This window comes from Taeniopygia guttata, chromosome 4 (assembly GCF_048771995.1).
Source record: "Taeniopygia guttata chromosome 4, bTaeGut7.mat, whole genome shotgun sequence".
NCBI classification, from domain to species: domain Eukaryota; kingdom Metazoa; phylum Chordata; class Aves; order Passeriformes; family Estrildidae; genus Taeniopygia; species Taeniopygia guttata.
In genome coordinates, this window is record NC_133028.1 from 63047698 (window position 1) to 63069073 (window position 21376).

The 21376-nt window shown below is 41.4% G+C and overlaps 1 protein-coding gene across 4 annotated transcripts; it reads right to left on the minus strand.

The window, feature by feature from the left end:
- Positions 1-549: 549 nt before the first annotated feature.
- ABCG2 (ATP binding cassette subfamily G member 2 (JR blood group)) lies at positions 550-20237 on the minus strand. Of its 4 annotated transcripts, none has more exons than XM_030271945.4 (16): positions 19984-20237; positions 14112-14324; positions 12744-12803; positions 12139-12253; positions 11253-11405; positions 10651-10808; positions 10128-10279; positions 9565-9669; positions 8304-8551; positions 6609-6691; positions 5672-5761; positions 4931-5055; positions 3858-4012; positions 2881-2970; positions 2073-2170; positions 550-1597 (listed from the first exon to the last, which is right to left on the minus strand). In XM_030271945.4, the coding sequence occupies exons 2-16, from the start codon at positions 14315-14317 to the stop codon at positions 1447-1449; spliced, it is 1989 nt and encodes a 662-aa protein (XP_030127805.4). In that variant the 5' UTR covers positions 14318-14324; positions 19984-20237; the 3' UTR covers positions 550-1446. The 4 variants fall into 4 exon arrangements, with proteins under 4 accessions (XP_030127805.4, XP_030127803.4, XP_072784863.1 ...); XM_030271943.4 differs by having other exon boundaries at positions 8304-8554; XM_072928762.1 differs by having other exon boundaries at positions 8304-8554; positions 19976-20237.
- Between the last annotated feature and the right edge of the window lie 1139 nt (positions 20238-21376).

The following is a 21376-nucleotide window of genomic DNA, read 5'->3' on the forward strand; positions in this document are numbered from 1 at the left end:
CCTGTGCAGGACCAGGAGTTGGACTCGATGATCCTTGTGGGTCCTTTCCAGTTCAGGATATTCCATGTTTCTAAATCTTACAGAAGTAAGGTCCTGTAAGATTTTTTGTGACCTACGCAAGCCAGGGCAAACAATGCAGGAGCAACAGTAACAACCCCAGAAAGAGCTGTCAAGTTGTCTTCTATGCATTTGTGTGCATTTACTATGCATAACTCTGCAGATAAAAAAGAGATGAGCTAGCTTTGCTGCACATGGCCAGGGAAAAGCTGGCCTGCCAGGAAGGGATTGCTCCAATCTATGGACTTTCACAAAGATGTTACCATCCTGTTTAGTCATGCACTTGAAATTGGTCACCATAAAAATTACTGAGAACTACTCATGATAGCAGCATGAATGGGGCAGTGAAGATGAATTGCAGTTATGCAGAGGAAATACAAGTTTCAGGATAAGGATTATGGGAACTGGCACTATAAGAACACCTTTAAAAAGCCAGGGAATCTCAGAAAACGGGAAGCTGGACAGGACAAACGCAGATCCGAACCAATGTGGTTAAGCAAACGTTCTCCGTTTATTCAAGATAAGATGGTAGTTTATATAAGCTTCTACATAGTTTACAGGAACAAAGGCACTCTGATTGGCAAGCTAACATTGTTTACCTTTTCCTTAAGGTGGCCAAACTTTTCACACTGCAGCTCTGCTCTAACTCATGCTCGGATAGCTGATTACTTTGTCGTTACCTTAACATAATTTCTGACTGCGCCACAACTGAATTCTCACTGCATCAAAGGCTTCGAGGCCCATCAAGGCTGCTTATCAGGCCTTGGTAGCTCAAATCTTATAACTCATGTCCTCTTTCTCTCAAAAATGCTGCATCACCTTTACTTAAAACCACAGTGCTTCTACCACTTGACTGAGGCAAGAAAGGCTTGATGGCATCAATAAGTACATTCTAGAGCAGTAATAATTCCCAAATAGAAAAGGGCACTGGGATAGAAAGGATTTTGTCCGTGCCTCACATATCTTGTGATCACATAAGCAGCTAAAATTCTGTTGGTGTCCTGATAAGCATTACTTTAGACTGAATTGCTTTCTGGTGAAGGTAGGTGCTAATTAAAGTATGGAACCACTATTTATTTCAGGTTAAACCACTAAATATTAGCTATAGTGTTTGACAAGATCATAGCTAGAATATGTGGAAAGACTGAATAGTCTCTTGAAATGAACAGCTGTACATGTTTTTGTGGCAAAGAGGAGTGAGCCATGCTAGACATTTTGGCACAGTAAATTAACAGCAAGTATTTATTATGCAAGGATGGCATTCATGTTGTTGACTTGGGTAGTAATAAAAGTACAAAAAAGAAATGCCCCCTTAAAAATAATCAAGTCAGTTCCACAATCGGTTCAGCGAACTACTGAGCAGTGGGAATTGCATCTTTCCCTCTGGTTTTAAGAGAACTTCTTCATGAAGTGCAGTTTGAGGTAGGCAATGGTAAGGAAGATCAGTGTCATGCAGGCCAGAGCCAGGTGGTTCTGCCACAGGCCCCAGGTGCTCGCATCGATGCCTTGACTCTTCAGATACTCCTCTCCTGTACATGGCCTGCAGATAAATAGACACCCATCGAGAAGCTCAGTCACCTAACAAACCACTCAGCAGGATCTAGGAAGATCTCTAGAAGTTGTGGAGTAGGCCAGGCAAACACCAGCTATATGTCAGTGGTTAATTTTCCATTTGTAAATTTGCTTTTCTTGTAGCTCCAGTTTCACGTAGGAAGCTGAAATGGATTTTGTGAGGCTGTACAATCGTGTGTGTGTGCACATCTCTCACTAAATACAGTCTGAAGAAAATTAAGAAGCATAATGCAGATATTTCTAGTGTTATAAATACTAAATATGACAGCAAGGAGAATGTTCCATGCAATCAGAATGGAAAAACCCAGTCAAAGGCTCCTTTTCCATGTAAAAACTCAACAGATTCTCTGGTCATTAGTGAGTATCTCTGATAATCAGACTGATGTTCTAGGACTTCTAAACTGCTGATGGTGGGATTCATTTCAGTGTACCAAAATACTTACATCTGGTCTGTCTGTCGATAGCTACTGTCACTGCTTAAAACTGTTGTATTACTGCTGCCACAGAAGTTCAGATCAGTCAACTCATTGATCTGTAAAGCCTTTTAAAACAAAAGAAACAATTACAACAGAAATTAGTAGGTAAATGAGTAATACATTAACAAGATGAGATACAATGCAATTAAAACTCATTCTAAAAATGTCCTGGTATCATTATTTTATTTGACAAATCCCCATTTTTTAGCATAGTAGCAGAGTTCTTTTTTTATTTTAAGAGAGGAATGTATATAGTCTGTACACACCTGGTAAAGCATGCACCACTACAGGCTTTACCACTTCCCCCAGGCCAGATTATTTCTGCACAGGCACAGTAAACCCCAAATTTCTCTGCAAAACATCACTCTGGCTTAAATTTTCATGAATTAGGAGAAAAGCTTTAGCCTGACAAGTTTTTGTTTGATTGATGGAAAAGACAAATAGAAGATTTTTACTTTTTTGGCTGGGAGTAACATTGTTCTTTACTTTGAAACATTTCTGTCCGGCTGAGGTCCAGTGAATGTAGTAGTTGTGTCTCTCATATGAGGTGTTTCCAAATTACAGAAATGAGCTCTTCTAAGCAGCAGTTGGTGCTAGTTGATGAGAAGCCCTTCTTGTTTCAAGATACTGCACAACACTCAGAGGTTGTTGTACTTAATTAGCTTTCCTTTTGCTCATTAGGCCATCAAGTGTGAAGATTTCATTATCATGATTAAAGACATTCCTTTCTAGTAAACCATTTCCAGGTTTGTACACAGGAAATCAGAGCACTTACTGTCATTCCATATCGAGGGATGCTAAAGTATTTGAGCCAGGAGAGCCAGGACATGATGCTTGTAAGATTGACCAGCAACCCAGAGAAAATCTAGAGGCAATGTTTTTCAAAAAAAAGCCATAACAAACAAAAACAGATTACAAATTACATGCTTTTATCAGGTGTCCTTCTCTAGCTCTTGACTTTGCTTCTTCAGACAAAAAGGAATGGGAAAGCATTCCTAGAGGAAGAAACTCTTCCAGCAGAAGAACAAAAGGGAAGGATTTATATGTTATTGAGCTTTGGTCCATAACCTCAGGTCCTTCCCCCAAAACAAGTAACAAGGAATGCTTTCCCCTGTGCAGTAGATCTACATGCTTCCTGTCTAGGGGTCCCACGTGGGTTCACATGAACTCTCTGCTGCTCCTCAGTGTGAGACTGCTCTGGGTTTTGCCTGTGTGCCCCGAGTCGGAGGCAGTGTGGATTTTGGCTGTAGGTTCAGCTCTGCCTCATCTAAAGTGCCTGTCTCCTGACTGTGGCTGTGTGTTGCCCAGTTTAATATGCCCAAGGTATGCTCTGCAGCTGAGGAGGACAGCTGGGCTAGTGGTCTCAGAAAACAGAGGGCTGCAGGTCACGTTCTCATCAATTTAACATTTGCTTTTCGCAAAGTTAAGGGAGAGAGAATGAAATGTAGCCCTAAGTGGCTTTCCTACTTTCCAGGCAGTTTTCTGTCTGCTAGAGCCACAGAGATGAAGTCAGAGGAACCATTCTCCTCTTCACACCCACCCCTCCAGCCCCTCACTTCTTGTTCTTTCAAAGGACAAATCGGAATACTCTATCCCACAGCCTCAGGATACTCAAATCAGACAAATCAGGATATGTTGACCCCAATAGACTTTTTGCCAAATTCAGCTGAATTCCATGCTAGTAGGATTTCTGGATTTCAGCATTTCTGGGGTTTCATGATCCAGACTAGAGAACTGAAAAGTGCTACTCACAATCATAAAAACAAATGCAACAGTCATGAATAGGTTTGCTATAGCGACCACGCTCTGTCCTGCTGCAATGGCAAGTGCCATGGAAGTGGCTGTGTAGGACACCATCATAAGAGTGAACATCATGGTAAAGAAGGCTTGTACTGTTGGTTTCAAACCTTAAAAATCAGAACAAGAAGGGTTTCAGAATTATCCTGCTGAAAGCTCTGCCATAATCTGAACACTATCCTGAGTTTCCTAATGTGTCCTGCTTAAAAATTACACCTTGTCTGCCAGCACAGGCTGTGTCACTGAGACCCAAGACTGCTGTGGTGCTTGTGACAGCCCTTATGTGTCTGTCTTGACAGTGGAAGAGAGGATGAATAAGTAGTGTGCCCAAAACTGTGGTAAGACTGAAGATAGTGGAATGTGTAGAAGTACTGTACTTCACACATCCAAAGTGACTGCAAGTTGTCCATCAAAGGAGAAACTTCTAGGGCACTTCCATGAGCAGCAGCTGTACAGCATTTCAGCAGTTTCCAGCAGAGAGCTCTCCTAAAGAGCCTAGCAGCCTTGAGGTGGTTATGGATTCAGTAGCAAGCTCTGTTTCACTCCACTTTCACAGTCTGAGAGCCTCTTGCTGATGTGGCCTTGTTTCCTATTCCTTAGGGTAAAAACTCACCCCACAGCAAATAAACTGGTATTAATTCACACAGTATTAAGATCTTAAAACAAAACCTTTGCTTTTAGGTGTTCTTCAAGGATCAGAAAACTATCTTGTAAAAGTCATCAAAAGCAAGAAGGCCATAGATGAAAAGGAATAAATCAAAACTATGTAGTAAAGGTTATGGCTTCCTTCTAGGGACAGTGGAGATGAGACATGTCACAGATTCTCTGATGAATGCTTTAATCTTTGTGTCTTTTCTGTAGAAAACAACATGGTATGCTAAAAATAAGCTCAGTAGCCAATGCCACACCAGTGTAGGGATTTAGCTTATATAAATATCCATGTATGCATAGACATCTGTAAGATACACGTGCCATGATTTACTGGGTGGGGGGGGGGTTAGAATGAGGCTGTAGGAGACCATACTTGCCTAGCATGAAGTAAACTATGCAGGTGAAGATGATGCTGGGCATAGTCCTTATGGGTATTAAATCAGCCATCAGCTTTGCTATGAAGTATACAGATGTTCTGTAGTACCCACTGATGTATTCATGTCTGGAACACAGAGATGGGTACAGCACACTACAAATTTAGCCACTAAAAACCAGTTTGATTTTCACCTCTTGGCAAATGAATTCTAGCTCAAACTGGAAGAAAATCTTTCATACTTAGGCTACAATGCAGTTGTCCAGTAAGCCTATGCACTATAGAACTGGTGACATTTTCCTACACCAGTGAACATGGGTATTTGTGCACATAATTTTTAGTAAATTTATTTGTCATCCCATTGAGACATAGAGCATAAAGTTTGAATAATTTTCATATTTTATACAGCATGATATGCATAGCTTTAAAGAATCCAGTTAGATGATATTTATTGCCCTCACTAGCAAGTTACAAACTTATTAATCAATGCCAAAACAGAGTATTCAAGGGTTTTTTACCTACTGTGTCAATAAGATTACACTCTGAGCCAGTTGTAATCATAGGCACCTTTTGGGGGGTTTGCAGACAACTCACTGGCAGACTAACAGAGTACATTTGCAATGAGCACTATCATTGACATAATTTGAAAATTCTGCACTAACTGTACTTAAATGACATTTACAGCATGTCAGACAAACTCACAGTCTAACAGCAGTCTGGTAATTTTTTTGTATGTTTTACTTACATAAATATCTTCTTTTCCACAACAAAGAGTTCAAGAGCTGAGACACTGCTGAAACACTGGTTGGTGGTCAGAAAGAACATTGCACCCACTCTGCAAAATAGCAAAACAGTGAGCTGTTATTTAAAATGAGATGCAAATGTAGCATTTCCACAACAGAGTACAAAAATCCACTTGCAGTGCCTGAAGTTTGGCAGTGCTTGACCTCCCATCCCAAAATCCATGGGAAAAGTCTTGGCTACGAGTCTGAGTCTGTAACAAGCCTGACATAGATGTGGTACAGTCATTATTTGGTTTTGGCATGCAATGATAGCGCATTCTCTGATGCAGTCAAAATATAGAAAATCAACTGAGGTTTCTTTTGAGGGACTGTGGTTTGGTTTTTTTTCTTGATGTAATTTCCTGACACCATAAATATTCTCAGATAGTGAGGCATTTTTCTGTTGCAAACTAAGAGGAACCAAGTAAACAGTGTGGAAGTAGTTTTCACATTTTCCAAAAAAATTCAAGGCACTTCCTATTCAGTTTAAAACTGGGCTGTTTTTAAACAAATGCTGTGAAGTCTTACGGGATTAAGAACCCAGAGGTTTCATAGTGGCAAACTCATGTGTCAGGTCAGGTACATACAGCTGTCAAAATGATACATAAAGCAGCATAATTTGAAAATCTCCTACTGCTGGTAAAATCAAGTGTGTGAATAGAAACAGTTGCAAGATTACAACTTGAGTTACCTGGGTTTATGTACCTACAAGTCTGTATACTTTAACAGTCTCAGTTCTGCAGGGACCTTGCTCAAGGAACAAAATCACATCCTCACGTCCAGGTCACACAGGCTTGGCCTTATTGATGTGAAGGGAAGTGTTTGCTTTAAAGAGGTATTAACCTCCTTTAAAGGGAGCTCTATCAAATTTTTGAATATCCATTACCTAGACTGACTGACCTGTTCTGTAGTCCAGCAGAGTTCTCTTCAAGTCCAAAGTAGATGGCGCCTACAACCAGTCCCAGAAAAGATGTAATACAAAGCTAAATGGAAAAAGAGAAAAGAGGAGGGAAAGTATCATTGTCATTGCTTCAAAGGTTTTCCTGACTGCCAGGATGAGGATGACAGTTTATTCTCATGCTCCATGGTGTGTAATTACTGGGCTCTAACATACATCTTACTCATGGGATTGTTTTTAATGAGATGCTACAACAGGGATACTGATATTTGCAGTCTGTAACTTTATTACAAAAATAAATTAAATAACAGAGATAACGGCTGCTGCAAGGATGTCACTTAAAAGACTGAAGTGTGTGCATCATACTTTTTAAGTGCTAAATGCAAGTGACGAAAAAATTTCAGGAAAACTCAGGCAGTTCTGTCATTTTTAAGCCCGAGCAATGCATGAGTCTTAACACCATAAACTACTTGATCCTTGGTACCTTCTCACTAAGATCCTGCCGAAAGGAGCAAAAGTCAGGGATAATTCAGCTCCTGAGCCAGTTGCAGGGGAAAGCAGGGATCATTTCAAGACCAATTTGCAGCAGATTAATGAAAAGAAGGCTTAATGAGCCACGGACCCCTAAAAGAATGCTGGACAAATCCACCTCTAATGAGGGTGGGGAGATAAAAAGGATTGTGAGAAATAAGTCAGGACCATTAACCTTGGGCTATGAAGGAGGTTCTTGAGAGCCTAATTCTTGTCACAAGGTCAAGCTTTTACAAAGCAATTGTTAAGGATCTCCATAGTATCAACATACAGGCACACACATTAGCTCAAAGCCTTTTAACTTCAGGGATTCTGGACTTGTTTTACCTCCACACTAGCCATTTATTCACTCATTATATAAAACATGATGAAGATAATTTATACCCCTGTCTACAGGCCGACTTTTCTATTGGCCTCTCCAGAACTGCTGAGAATTGCAGTGGGAGTTTTGGTGGTGCTGTGCCTGCTGAATCTGGCCCATGCATTAGGGGATTCCCAAGGATTAGTCAGTGCAGCTCTGAAGGAGTCAACACTTTTGGTTCTGATCCTTCAGAAAAAGCAGCACTAAAAGAGCCAGTGATTATCTTTCATGGTGCGTGCTGATCCCTATTGTGGACTTCATGACACCTTATCCAGAAGGCATCATCACCAATATGAACAGTCAAATAACCAAACAGCACACACTTTATGAGACTGCAAAAATATTTTTGCACTTGAGCCAGCTGCCAGCACTTCATTTTGTGCTGAAGTTTAATGACGTAGGCAAATGCAGTCTGTTGTCTTTTCCTGAGGATTTGAGGCCAAACCCCACAGTGCCAAGCATGGACAAGTAGAGTCAAATCTGAAGAATGTTCTTGGGCAAACAAGAGTGAAACTACTTGGGACATAATGTGCTCCTGGGTGGGAGCAGCAGAATACCCTGCTGGGACAGGTCTTGCCTCTCAAAGTCTTTCAGGAGTCCAAAATTAGTTACTGAACAGTCCCACATTTGGGAGCATTCAGGACACCTGCTATCCCCAGATTCCTAGACCTTGAGCACTCTTTCTTCAGATGCTTACTGCAGTCAAAATATCAAGAGGCAAAACCATCCCAGTGACTTATCTAATAATCCAGGAGCCAAATAAATTCAATGTATACCACAAAACCATGGAAACAAATAGCCTTACCTGAGCTATGGAAGCCTGAGGGTTTCCTATCAGGTTTTTAAATGTACGCCTGGACACCCATTTCAGCTGGTGGAGGAAGGAATTGGCATATGTGATTTGCCGGAAGAGTCCTTTGGTTTTCTTTTTATTTCCTGAAGAAATGCTCTCTAAATATACTTTTGTTTCTCGGTAGTAGGCAGAGTTGCAGTATTTTTCTGCTAATTGCTCAGCCAATGCCTTATCATATTCAGAGCGTTCTTCAGTACTGTCTACTGGAAAGATTAAAAAAAAACCAGAAGAATTAAGATGCACATGTAGTTCCAGTGATTCACTGCACTCAGTCCCATAGCAGACAGTTCAAAAGAGGTGGTATAAATAAGACAAAAAAAAAAAAATCTGTGTTTGTCTGTGCAACTTCTCCCACAGGCAGCAGCCTCTCAGCTCTCTGACCCGGCAAACCCTTGTCTGCCCAGGGAATTGCAACTTAGCAGCAACATGGCTTTTAATCAAAAAGTGATTTTTACATCCCCTTTGCCCCAAAGGTTTCTGTAAGTAATCTGTTTCACAGATAATGACATAATCCTGGACTTTCCAGACTTTCAGATCCAGGTGACCCTGCATGTGTCTACCTTGGTCATATATAAATTTCAGCTGGATCTCTTTTTTTTCTTAACTATGGTAACAGTGTAGGCTTTTGCAATGACAGATATGTTGTGTCATATCTGCCAGCTGTAATATTTGCTAGACCCTGATCAGAGCATTTTTGTAAAATGATGGCTGGTCCTTTGGTAAATGTATAGTGAAACTGTGTTTGGGCACTCAGCGTATTCATTACTTCATTTGTCTTTTCACTCCTGTGAAAAGAGAGTAAGCTATTACTGAGTGGCAGCAGAAAAGTATGAGAAAGTGTGCTCCAAAAACTAGGTGAGAACTGATTCGTTCATTTGGGGATAATTTCTGCCTTAGCACAACCTCAGGGAAACATCAGATGAGCAGTGGTACCCTATGTCTACCCCTTCCCACCCTGCTCAGAGGAAGGCAAACAGTAATTTCCTAACAGAGAAATTGTTACATCAGGTAAAATAGTCAAGTCATAAGTGCATCAAATCATGTCCTTAAGAGGAACAATTATCCTGGTTTGTCATCTCTGCTTCTGCAGGATTTCAGCTGGCTTGCCTTGAAGATGAAAGAAGCTCTTTCTGTGTGCTGAGAGTTACCAAAACAGTTTCTTAAAATCCCATTCCCACATGTTAGGATAAGGACTCAGCTCTGGGTTTCATACCTGTGTTACTTTCATCTGCCTTGTTCATTGCCACGGCGGTGGAGTCTCCATTGATGACGTCCAGGAAAAAATCGGCAGGGTTGTTGTAGGGCTCGCACTGGTAGCCTGTGGTGACAGTGACACTGTGGTGACAGTGTTGTGAGCCCTGGGTGGGGTTGTGTGACTGGCCAAGGGCTGTGTTTGGCTGTCAGAAGCACAGCCACATATCCTGCCCATGGAGCAGCCTGCACCAAAGACATGGCAGCCTTTGGAAAGTCCATGCCTTCTTGAGGGATGAGTGGCACTGCCAGGCAGCACTGTCACCAAAAGACAGTGCACCAAAAGAGCAGCTGGCAGCGTGCTCTTCCCAGCCCTAGCCCAGGTTTTCTCTAATTAAGATGTACCAGGAACAGCTCACCCAAAACCACATGTGAGTCAAGAGGAGAAACACCCAGAGAAATGCTCAGCCTGTTAAAATGCTGGACTTGCTTGGACATGCCATGTCCAATTCTGGCCCAGAGCTATCGGCATTTCACTGGAGTTGGTGCAAACCAAAGTTTAGCCCTGCTGGAAGTAGTGCTCACCAATGGACTGAAAGTATTCGATGGCATGCTGGGCCGGCCCATGGTACAGCAGTCTCCCTGCAGCTAGCAGTGTCAGGCTGTCAAACAGTCGGAATATGGAATACCGAGGCTGGTGGATGGAGAAGATGATTGTCCTTCCTTGTTTTGACATCCTGAATGTGAAGAGTGACAGAGATATCAGCTTTGCAAGTTGATTCAGTATTTAGATAAGAGCATTTGAAAGTTCAGTTAAGTCTTGATGAAGTTTGATTAACTTGGCATCCCAGAGAAAGGAGAAGAAAGGGGAAAAAAAAAAAAGAAAAAGAAAATATTTAGGTAACATTTACAGTGTCTGTGTGAGAAAAGAATTCTCATTTTGGAGAGAGATAATTCATTCAGTTTTTTTCCCACTCCATTTGCATCCTTGGCTCACTGGTAAATAATTACATGTCTGAATTTCCTGTTTGGTCATTCGAACTGTAATTCGAGTCAAATAGAGCTGAAGTCTAGCAGAGTGGAGTGCTGAGAACAGGAAGGCCATCACCTTTTCAGTAGCAGTAGGACAGCATTAGCAGTGCTAGCATCAAGTCCCGTGGTTGGTTCATCCAAAAACAAGATGGCAGGATCCGTGATGAGCTCCATCCCAATATTGGTCCTTTTCCGCTCTCCTCCAGACACCCCACGGGAGAACTGGGTACCAACCTAATAAAAAAAAACATGAAACTTGTCTTGTTTGTCCCAAAAAGAAATTGTTGAACAAACAGTATCATACCCACGTGGCAGTATTTGGGGAGAGTTGTAAGGAATTTTGGCCCTACACTCAGAAGCAGATGTAAATTGTTGTAGCAGATGTTATCTCACACGCAGCCTTGTTTTTAGTGTTAATATTATTGAGGTCTTGTCCTTTTCTCCAACCACTAACTTTCCCTTTCACCTTTGTCTCTCCCTTTCCTTTTCCCTGAAATGTAGTACCATATGGCAGCATCTGCACAGTCTGTACAGGTCTCCATAAAGAAATGTCACTAATTATTGTATTACTGAAACATCCTGTCAAGATTTACTTTTTTTTTAACCTGCCATGATGAGTAATCTGGTTAATTGATAAACCACTTACTACATTTTAAGTAACATGTTTACAGGCCTTACCTTGGAATCTGCCACTTTGCTCAAACCCAGTTCCTTGATTATCTGATTCACTCGTTCATTTTTTTCCTGTTCCTTCACTGACTTTGGCAAGCGGAGTGCTGCTGAGAACTGCAGATTTTCTCTTACAGTCAGGGTTCCCATGACCACATCGTCCTTCATTAAAAAAGAAGGGTAGATACTTGGTGGTTGCTCAGCAATTTCTATTTATTCCTCTGAGAACTGTATCAAACTATGTTTTGTTCTGTCCTTGCATGCAGAGGGACAGTAGCAGCAGCCAGAACATGCAGTAAGGTGCATCTTCAATGTCCATGTCATAGAAGAGTTTGGATTTCATTCATGTAATTATATTTGCCTTAATTCATAAAGCAACGCCACACAGGAACAGCCTCTGTCATGCATGATATCAAAATATATAAACAGCAAAGTATTAAAAACAGTCCCTTATGTATTCTTACCTTATTCAGCTTTTTGGAGGTTTTGAGGAAGAGACTGAAGGGCTGAAGGGACCTAAGGAGCAGCTACAGCTCAGGTCATTATCACAGTGTGTTTGCCTGTGCAGCCTCAGCCCACCGCAGGTAAGAGCAGGGAGAAAAGAGGGAAGGTAAAGAGAGGTTGGGTTCATGTGGGTTAGGGCGATGGTGTTCCCAACTCGTTTTGTCAAAGGAGGAAGGAGGGGAGGTTTTTAGATACCATCTGCTTGTCTGTTGCAAAGGGAATCTGTCAGTTGTGGGAAGTGGAGATTTACACCTGGTTTGAGAGACCACCTTTCTGTAACAGGCTGACAGTAATTTTAGGGAGTTTTCCTCGATTCTTGGATCAAGGCAAGGTGTTTGTAACGCAGCAGTAATTTCTTACAATAGAATCCACAGTCATAAAAATTGCTTACCTGTACTACATACCCAGAGGTACATTTAAAGTTGGCAGGCTGAGGAGCTCCATTGATCAAAATGTCACCAGAGAGCCCGCGGGGATCCTTCCTTGCAGCCAAAATGTCCAGTAGCCTAAAGGAAAAGTTGGTTACTTTGTCAGATGAACATGCAGGAGGCAAAGCTCTCTGAACCTCAAACCCAGCTCATGGAACGAACAGCTGCATAAAAACAGATCACATTTAAATGTCTGCAATCTAGAAAACCCCCAGCAACTTTCATGGACTGAGTTGTTTTTGTCCTGGTTTCCTAAGGAAATGAGATCCATGCAAGTCCATGTCCATTTCTTCAGTAATTTGAGTTTACCCTCAAACTGGTTACAAATTAGCAGAATGGTGTGTAAGGGGTGACTGTCAGTAAAGCGTGAACTGAAACTGTATTTCACCTTTCTCATATAATCTGGTTGTCTTCTGGAATTCAAGTATTTCTCAGAAAACAGTGAGACTTGCACAGTCCTAAATAAAAACTCAGTCTTTCTCTGAAAGGGAAGTCCATTACTGCTAAATGTGTACAATTTCATTTTCCCCTTGGTATAATTTCTGTGGAGGGCGAAGGGGGCACTTACGAAGATTTACCACTGCCAGTGGGTCCCAAAATGGCATTCAGTCCTGGTTTCATAATGCCACTGTAAGACAAAATGGATAAGTTTTACCATGTAGTTAGGGTGGGGTTATTTCTTTGCCTGTTCCAACTGGTAGGCCAGTGTAACTTATCTGTACAACTACTTTCTGCATGCCATTAATTTTGGAATTAATTAAGTTGCCTAATCACAAGCAATATTTAAGACCAGACTTCACCTTAACTTTTTATTCCTAATTCAAGAAAAACTAATAATCATATAATGAAGACAACAGAAACATGACTAAAATGTAGCAAAATCTGTATATGTATTTTTACCACATGGATCTCTACAAGAGAAGCACTCACTTGCTTTAACCATTCTCAGTTCTAAAGATATTGTTCTCTCAACAGAGAAAATAATAGTCCCTGTGGGCAGAATAAACTAGGGATTTGCCTGCACTTAAAATACAATTGACAGTTTCTCTGTATCTGACATTAAAGCCCCATGAAACTCAAATGCCAGATGGAAAATGTCACAAATGACCCATGTAAGTCAACTGAGGTACCACAACACATGGCTTTTGAGAAAAGCAATAAAGCCTAAATTTAAGAGCTCATGTTTAGCAGGTATGGAAATTCCCTGGGCAAAGAGTATGATAGACAGAGCTACTCAAAAGGGTGAATATTTATGATAGAAATTGGAGTTAGGGAGCTGAAAGTCATGCTGACTTGGAATGGCATATTGCATGCCAATGCCTTGCCACTGAGTTTAACTACTGATCTATGAATGGGCAAGTTTTATTCACTGATTATTGAACAAAGGCCATAGTGACATGACTGCTTTACTGTAGTAGTGCTCACTCTCGCGGAAAAAAAAACAAAATAATGCCAAAATCCAGAAACTTTTACATCTCCCTAAAGTTAACCTGACCCTCACTTATATTAATGTGTTAAACATTTGAAGTTAAACCCCCCAAAAAATTAACCTTTCCCAAGGCCACCTAAGGGAAGGAGACAACCATGAAGGACAGGCTGCAGGTATCCCAGCTAAACACCCTGTCATAGTGGGAGGACTGCCAGGGAGTGTAGAGCAAGCAGAGCTGGCTGGTGTGCCCAGTGCTGATAGCAGCCAAGAGAACTGTACCCCCAGGGCCCAGGGAAGTCTGCTCTCTGATGTACAGGCTCAGCCCAGGGACTGGGGACCTTGGCTTAAGCACAGCTGACAGCAAACACAAAGCAACCACACATACAAATAATTTTTCTAAATCTTGGTCTGCAAATTGTGCTGAATGGCTCAGCGACATGAGTGAAGTCAACTCTCCGGACAGAAATAAAACTTACGTGTACTCTAAAGAGATGTTTAAATACGTACTTGACATCTCTCAAAACTTCTTTTTTGGTGGTTTTTTGGAAACACAGGAACCCAGTCTTTATCTTCACATGGTAGTAGATGTTGTGGAAGGTGAGCACGCTTCCTACCCTGCCAGACAAGTCTGGCAAGGGCTGCATTCTACTGGGAATGCCATTTGTACTGGGTTCTGACATCTGAATGCATAGGTGTGGCTGGTCTTCTACCATCTTTCCTCTGGACGTGAAACACAAGAAAGAGAATATTTGATTAGGTACAAAGAGGGAAGGTGTGTCTTTTGGGCTCAGTGTTTGTCATGGGGCCCACGGTGGGCCTGGAAGAGGCCCATCGAGGAGTGTCTCTTTTGGATAGGAAGGTTGGGTCCTGTGGGCTCAGACCTGGAGATGTCATGAAGCTGACAAGGGTCTGCCAGATGCAGGGAAATAAAAGAATTTCCCTCCACCCTGATGGTCTGCTGGGGTGGGCTGACCTTGGGAGACACACAGACCCAGCTGCACTCTGAAGTGATTATCTACTCTGGCACCTGGACTTCATTCTCTAGGGTCCCTTTTTCTCACATTTTCTCACTCCTCTCTCACAGTTGCTGAACAACATCTTTTGCCCTTACACATTTCCAGAGAAGTTTTATCAACATCACTGACACACTCAGCTTTGCCTCAGCAGCTGGAAGTGGCTGTGTCCGCCACAGCACAACCCCAGAATCCTTTCCTACAGAATTCTCCCCCACCAACTACCCCTCACCAGCAGCACCTGGACACAGGCAGCAACTGTTCTATTAACCTAAATAATTTTGCGAAGGATATAGCAACATGGAAACTGACGCTGCTGCCAAGTAATTCTCTTCCCTGGGTTTGATTTCCATGTGAAAACTAGAAGGTAATTGTAAAATAATTAAAGTTATCTCACCTCTTTCATGAGCCAGGCTTCTGCCTGTGAGCCATCCACCTGCACAGTGGAGCACCCCTGGCTGTCCCCGTGCACACAGACCTTTGTCCCCTTTGTTATTCCTTAAGGGTCATCTGGGGGAGAGGTAGGCTCTGGCCTCTCTATATAACATGTTGACTTATCAGAGTTTAGTTACTTCAAATGTCACTATGGGAAATATTAGCAATGCAATAATTCATGGGAATAAAGAGCACAGATGATCAGCTGGGAGCTCTGGGGTGACCAGCTCCCTACCTCAGCATAGTTACACTGCAAGAAAGTTACATAGCAAGAAAGAAGGCAAATTATGACACAGTTTCAGACATACTGAATGAATTTGAAAGCCTTTAGTAAAAAGAGCCTTGAAAAAAAAAAAAAAAAAAAAAAAGAAGCCATTTAATCTAACAGGCTCATATGGTCACATAAAAACCCAAACCCAAGTCCTTAACTTGGGTTAAGTTTGCTAAAGGTGCTTGACAGATAGCTGGGTGCTCCTTGGTGGCTTATCAGCACAGTGAAACCTCTGGAAGCTCAACGTTCAGCAATTGGCCTTTCTCTGCATAAAGGCTGGTTCATCTGTCTCCCAGGGATGCTATCTCAAATCTAGCCCAAGATTGCCTCTTCTGAAAAAGCTGCAGTCTTCTGTGCTGACAAAAATATAAGGTCTTAATGTTTTATTAGCCAGTAATCTTGGCCCAGTGCAAAGAAACCATGTTTGAAATGTAATTACAATGGATCTAGCTTTAATTTAGCTAAAATGTATTTTGAATAAGTTGAACATCAATCAAATGTGCAACATTTAAAATATAGAGGCCTTTTACTGATAAACTGCATACACTCTCACTGGTGCCAGAGAATATTTACCTGCCTGGAAGAGGACAGGTAATTTTATATGGCTATTTTTCCTGCAGTTTCTGGGTTAATCTGTCAATCACTTCCTTTTGAAAGGATGCTTTGGTAGATGTGCATTCAGAACTGCAGTAGGAACTTGTCACTTAAAGTCTCACCAATGCTGAGCAGATATTTGCTGAGCTAGGTACCAAATACTCAGCCACAGGGGCAACACCACATGTAGGTGTTAAAAAAATCCCTTGGATAACCAAGCAGCACAAAGTGAGTGCAGATGTCAGGAGACAATGTGACTATGACCTTGATATATCACTACACATATAAGATATTTGGATCAGTATTTTGCTTGATCTCATTTTTTTCTCACCTTAATATTTCAGTATTACAGATGCAACATTATGAGCAAATGAGAAAAAAATAAGGTAGAGTTTGACCTCAGACATGATCAATAGAATGGTTACATTTTTCTTTGTTTAAATTTGTTTTTGTTGGGTTTTTGGTCTTTTTTTTCAAAGACCATCATAAAAACCTAGCTCTGCACTTGCACTGAAATTTCTGAAATGCTCTTTAGGACATAAACTTTTTTTTAGGAATTAAAGAAATTATTTTTACCAGACTGAACTAGACAGGTATACAATAAGCAGAGAATCAGAAACTGTTTTCACAAGTAAAGGATCATATTGTCTTTACAGTGTCATTCCTAAAAATAGACAGTCTGTCATAGCCAAATTTAATCTATCAATCAAGATAGGATGAGATTGTACACTCCTTGCAAAAATGTGTGCAGAAGTTTTATAATTAAATCAAGTATGGGAAGAATTACATATATCCATAGCAAACAGCCTCTCAATGGCTATTTAATACAGCTGTCAGCAGGAAACTTCCAGTTCAGGAAGGCTTGATAACCCAAATTTCCAGAGAAAAACAACACTCTTTGCTATTGTCCCTTGGGAAAGCATTAACTACTGGGGGCTGTGAGCAGAGGCAGGATTCAGGTCTCACTGGACCTCTGGTTTAAGTTGTCACAGCCCTCCCTTGCTGCAGGGTGCTTGTGCCACTTGCAGGGAGAGAATGGGATGCAGCAGGTGGATTTACCTGTGTTCTGTTCCTCCCTTCAGGAAAAAAGAAAAAAAAAAAGTGTATTGGTGGGGACACGCCATTTATCAAAGTAAAAAATCCCATCTATTTCAAATGTTACATTTATACTGAAAATAGCGTTTCACACTTTCAGAGCTACTAGAATTTATTGCAGAAAGAAATTGCAGAATGCTCATTCGCTTAGAGCAGGTGTGGTTATTTCTGCTGTATAAAATCTGAGTTGGGCGCTCTCTTCTGAAGGGGTCATAACCACTGTAAGGTCTCCACCACAGCAGCTTCTTGAGCTGCAGAATGACATGGCTCTGGACATGCTGGTGGGAAGGGGCTTGGGGAAATCCCAAATTCCTGCTTCTCCCTCAGAGCAGGTCTGGCAGCAACAAAAGATTGGGTCAGCTGTGGCTTTGCCTAGCTGATCCATGGAAGCCTCTGAGAGTGGCCATTTGGATCTCAGCTAACAGTGTGCTGTGAGAAGATGAAGTGCAGACAGTAGAAAAGATGCACATGTGCTAAAATTCAGCATTTGATTTGCTTTGCTTTTTTTGGATGCCTCTTTTTTGCTGCGGTGTAAAAAGTTGCAGTGACATAATCAGTTTGGTGTTTTACAAAACAGCCTTCCCATTTCTGATCTAGCAATAAACTTTGCCAGAGGAACAGAGATTCCTGCTCCTTCACAGCTGATGTAATTGTCAGCTGTTTGCAATTGCTTCTCAGAAATTGAATTTTTAAAATATTGCAGATTCTACCTGTTTAAAAATAATTATTTAAGTTTAATGTGACATACAGCCATGAAACATTTTAAGTCAGCGCTTGTGCAGCACAAAGAAACAACCAAGATGAATGTTAATCAAATCAATTTCTACGCAAATTTTAAATTAAGTTTCTCAGATTTCATTGCCAATGGCTTACAAATATTTACTTTAGATCAGAAATGAGCAGAAGATTCTATAACAATATGTACTTACAGCTGTATTCAGTATTTGTTAATCTCAATAAAGTGTTTCATATTCCCATCATATCGGCCCTGAGTATAGTACACTTTGCATCAGCCGAATAAAAAATTTATAAACTCTCTGGAAATTTTGCATATTTTGTTTGTTTGGGCAAATAGTTTTGAAATATTTCTATTGCCACCGATTTCAGCATAATTTCAGCTCAGGTCTAATAGAAAATCATTTTCTTCAGAGATACGTAGTCACAGAAAATTTTGCCAGGAGACAAAGATCTAGAGATTTAACCTTTTATTAGTGGCAAAATGAAACTAATTTATTTAAAACAACTAAGAAATCTCTTTGCCCAATGTTTCAATGCAGATAAAATTAAGGTCTCACTACAGTAATTTTCCTGAGTATTCTTCTGAGACTTGTAAAGTACAAAGTGTCATTTTTCCTACACACACACACACAGGGGAACTAAACAAAACCATCAAACAACAACAAAATGTGCTACAAAGTTCAGTTGATTCAAACAAGCTTGAACCACAACAAAGTGAATTCTTTCAAACAGTTTCAGTAAATATATTTGTGTCATTTAAGATACATTGTCTATATAAAAAGCTAAGGAACATTTATTCCTGTCAGTCTTCCTGCAAAGCTTTTGGCACCAGAAGGATTTGCAGTTCAAATAAAAAAAAAAACCAAAAAAACAAACAAACAAAAAAACCAAACAAACAAAAAAACCAAACAATAAAGAGCAATACTATAGGAGGGGTAATAAATTACAAATAGCAAAATTCAGATGTGCATTTTTGAAAATCTAGGCAGTTACTCAATAGATTTTATCCCTATAGAGAATAAACATTGACTGGTTTTGAGGTTACTTAAGGAGGAAGAGTTTTAGAGAGAGAAGCAGCTTTCAGCATAATTTTTTTAAGAAAGCTGCCCTAAACCCTTTTTAAAAATAGCGTTTTTCTTTTTTTGTGAATACTTGAACGTGCCAGAGAAACCACAGTTAAGTGTGCTATTAATTCACTTATTTTTAGTGGGTACAAAGCCTGTTTTAGTGGGTTTTGCAGCCTGCAAGCTGAAACAATACGGTATGTGCATTTTGGATTTTCGATACATATATAAATTCACAAAAACTGTAACCTTTATTATTAAGGTGACATATATATATACGTATATATATAATATACATATATGCATATAATATATATTTTATATATATTACATTATATTAATATAATGTATAATAGATTATATATATAATATATGTAATATATAGAATATATTATATATAATATTGTATATTATATATATTAAATATATTTTGTTTATATATATATAATATAAATATATATATATATAATATAAATATATATAAATTCATAGAACCTTTTCTCCCCCCTTCTTTAGCCATTCCCAGGAATGTGAACTGACCAGAGAATGGCTGTGGGGATGCAAAGAGACAAGAACCATACATTCCCCTTTCTCAGGAAGACGAGCAGGAAATTAAAACCGTTTGAGTAAATGAGGATAATGCGACTCAGGCAATCTGTAAATTAGTTGCCAGCCTATTTACCGTGGGTTTGTAATCTACCTGCCCTGAAAAGAGCCCTGTGCGTTACGGGGACTGAGCAAGCAGTGCACAGGTCCATGCAGGCATTTGCACGCCTGTTAACATACACGAGGGAGCACTGAGAACAGCAGTCTCCCGCAAAATTTTCTCACTGTTCACCTTTTTACCGGCTTTAATTTATGCCTTGAAGCTTCTCCTCCCCCACTTTTATAAAACATATTTTCACCGATTTCTTGCCTTCCCAATAAAATCCACTGAAAAGCTGGGAGAAGGCAGGTGAGCGTTTTGCTGCGGTTTCCTTGGCTGTTGGAGAAAAACAGCTGCTGAGTATCACGGCACAGCGATGGCAGAGCGAGCAGCTCACGGAGGAGGGAGCAAGGCGCTACACCGAGTTAAACCTGTCTGAGCGAAAGGGCTGAGCCGCTGCCCCCCACCCACTCACCCACTCACCCACTCACCCACTCACCCACTCACCCACTCACCCACTCACCGCAGCGGGTCCGGGCCGGCTTGCGGGGCTGCTGCGGCGGGATGCGGGATGGAGGGATGGAGGGAGCGGCTGGCCGGGCTGGCAGGGCCGAGCGGTGCCCCCGGGTCTCACCCCAGCCGCGGGACGAGCCGGCAGCTCCGTACCCCGCGCTCCGTCATCCCGGGGAGTCTCCACCCTCTCCTTTTCTGGGGAGGGCAGGGCCAGGACGAGCCGCCGCTGTCACCTTTTCTGCTTTAGCTGAACTACTCGTGAGCTGCCACAACGTGACCACGCCGATAGTGCTGAGGCTGTGAGTAAAGGAGAGCATCTCCACCTGCCCGAAGCTTGCAGCCATGCAGGGTGGGATGAATCCCAGCACGGCATGCCAGATAAAGCTCAGTTGGCTGTGGTATCTTCTCTCCTGGTGTTCCCTGGAGCTTTTCTGAGCCCATCAGAGCGGGGTTTTCACGACACTGATGCTGTGGAAAGAACCAAAGGCAAGGCAGCCTTTGTTATACAAAGTAGGAGCGCTGGTCCCCAGCTGAGGTTACTGGGCAGCATCAGCCACAACTTTCCAGGAGCTGTACTAACTGGGAGCAGGATCAGTGACAGGTATGCCACTTCTCCTATGTGCTCCCTTATGCAGTTTTGCTTTCCAGGACAGATGTAGCTTCCAATAACCCCAAAGATCAGGTTGGGCAAACTCTGGGGGATGCTGAAGGAGCTCCTTTAGTTCTGTTGGCACCATCCCACATGAGGACTCTGACAGAGCTTTAAAAAATGCATGAGCCTGTGGAGTCACAATCTTTCTCCTTGGGAGATGACGCAGAAGAGTACCCATTATGGATGGTTTCCATTTAAAAACATGATTTTTAAAATAATCTCTTTTTCCTAGCAAGACACATCACTAATTATTAAACAACAAGGCTGCCTGTAAGAGCTCTCCTTGACCAAACACCACAGGGCTGTATTTTTTAATGTAGCTGTAACCTGGGAGAGATAAGTATATCATTGTTCATGAAGCATGCTCCTGAGACTTTGTTCTTTCCTTTATCAATGATTTTATAATAATTAACTCTCTGCTGTATTTATATGAGACTTAGAGGCCAGCCACCAGCTAGTGAAAATCATTGCATAGTCCCAGTGGCATTTGAGAAGGCGCACACGTGGCCGAAGAGGTGCAGAAATACTGTTACCTTGTTCACGGAGAGCGTATCTGCAGCCTGGGCTGGAAACCTCAGCAGACAATTTGTAGTATCAGATCTGGCCTATCCCCAGGCAGCTTGATGCAATAAGGACTCAAAGGTGTAGTAGGTTGCTACATTGGGATGAGCTGCTGACTCCCTTGAAGGCCCTGCAGAGAGACCTTGCCAAGTTGGAGGGCTGGGAGATCACCAACCACATGAACTTTAAA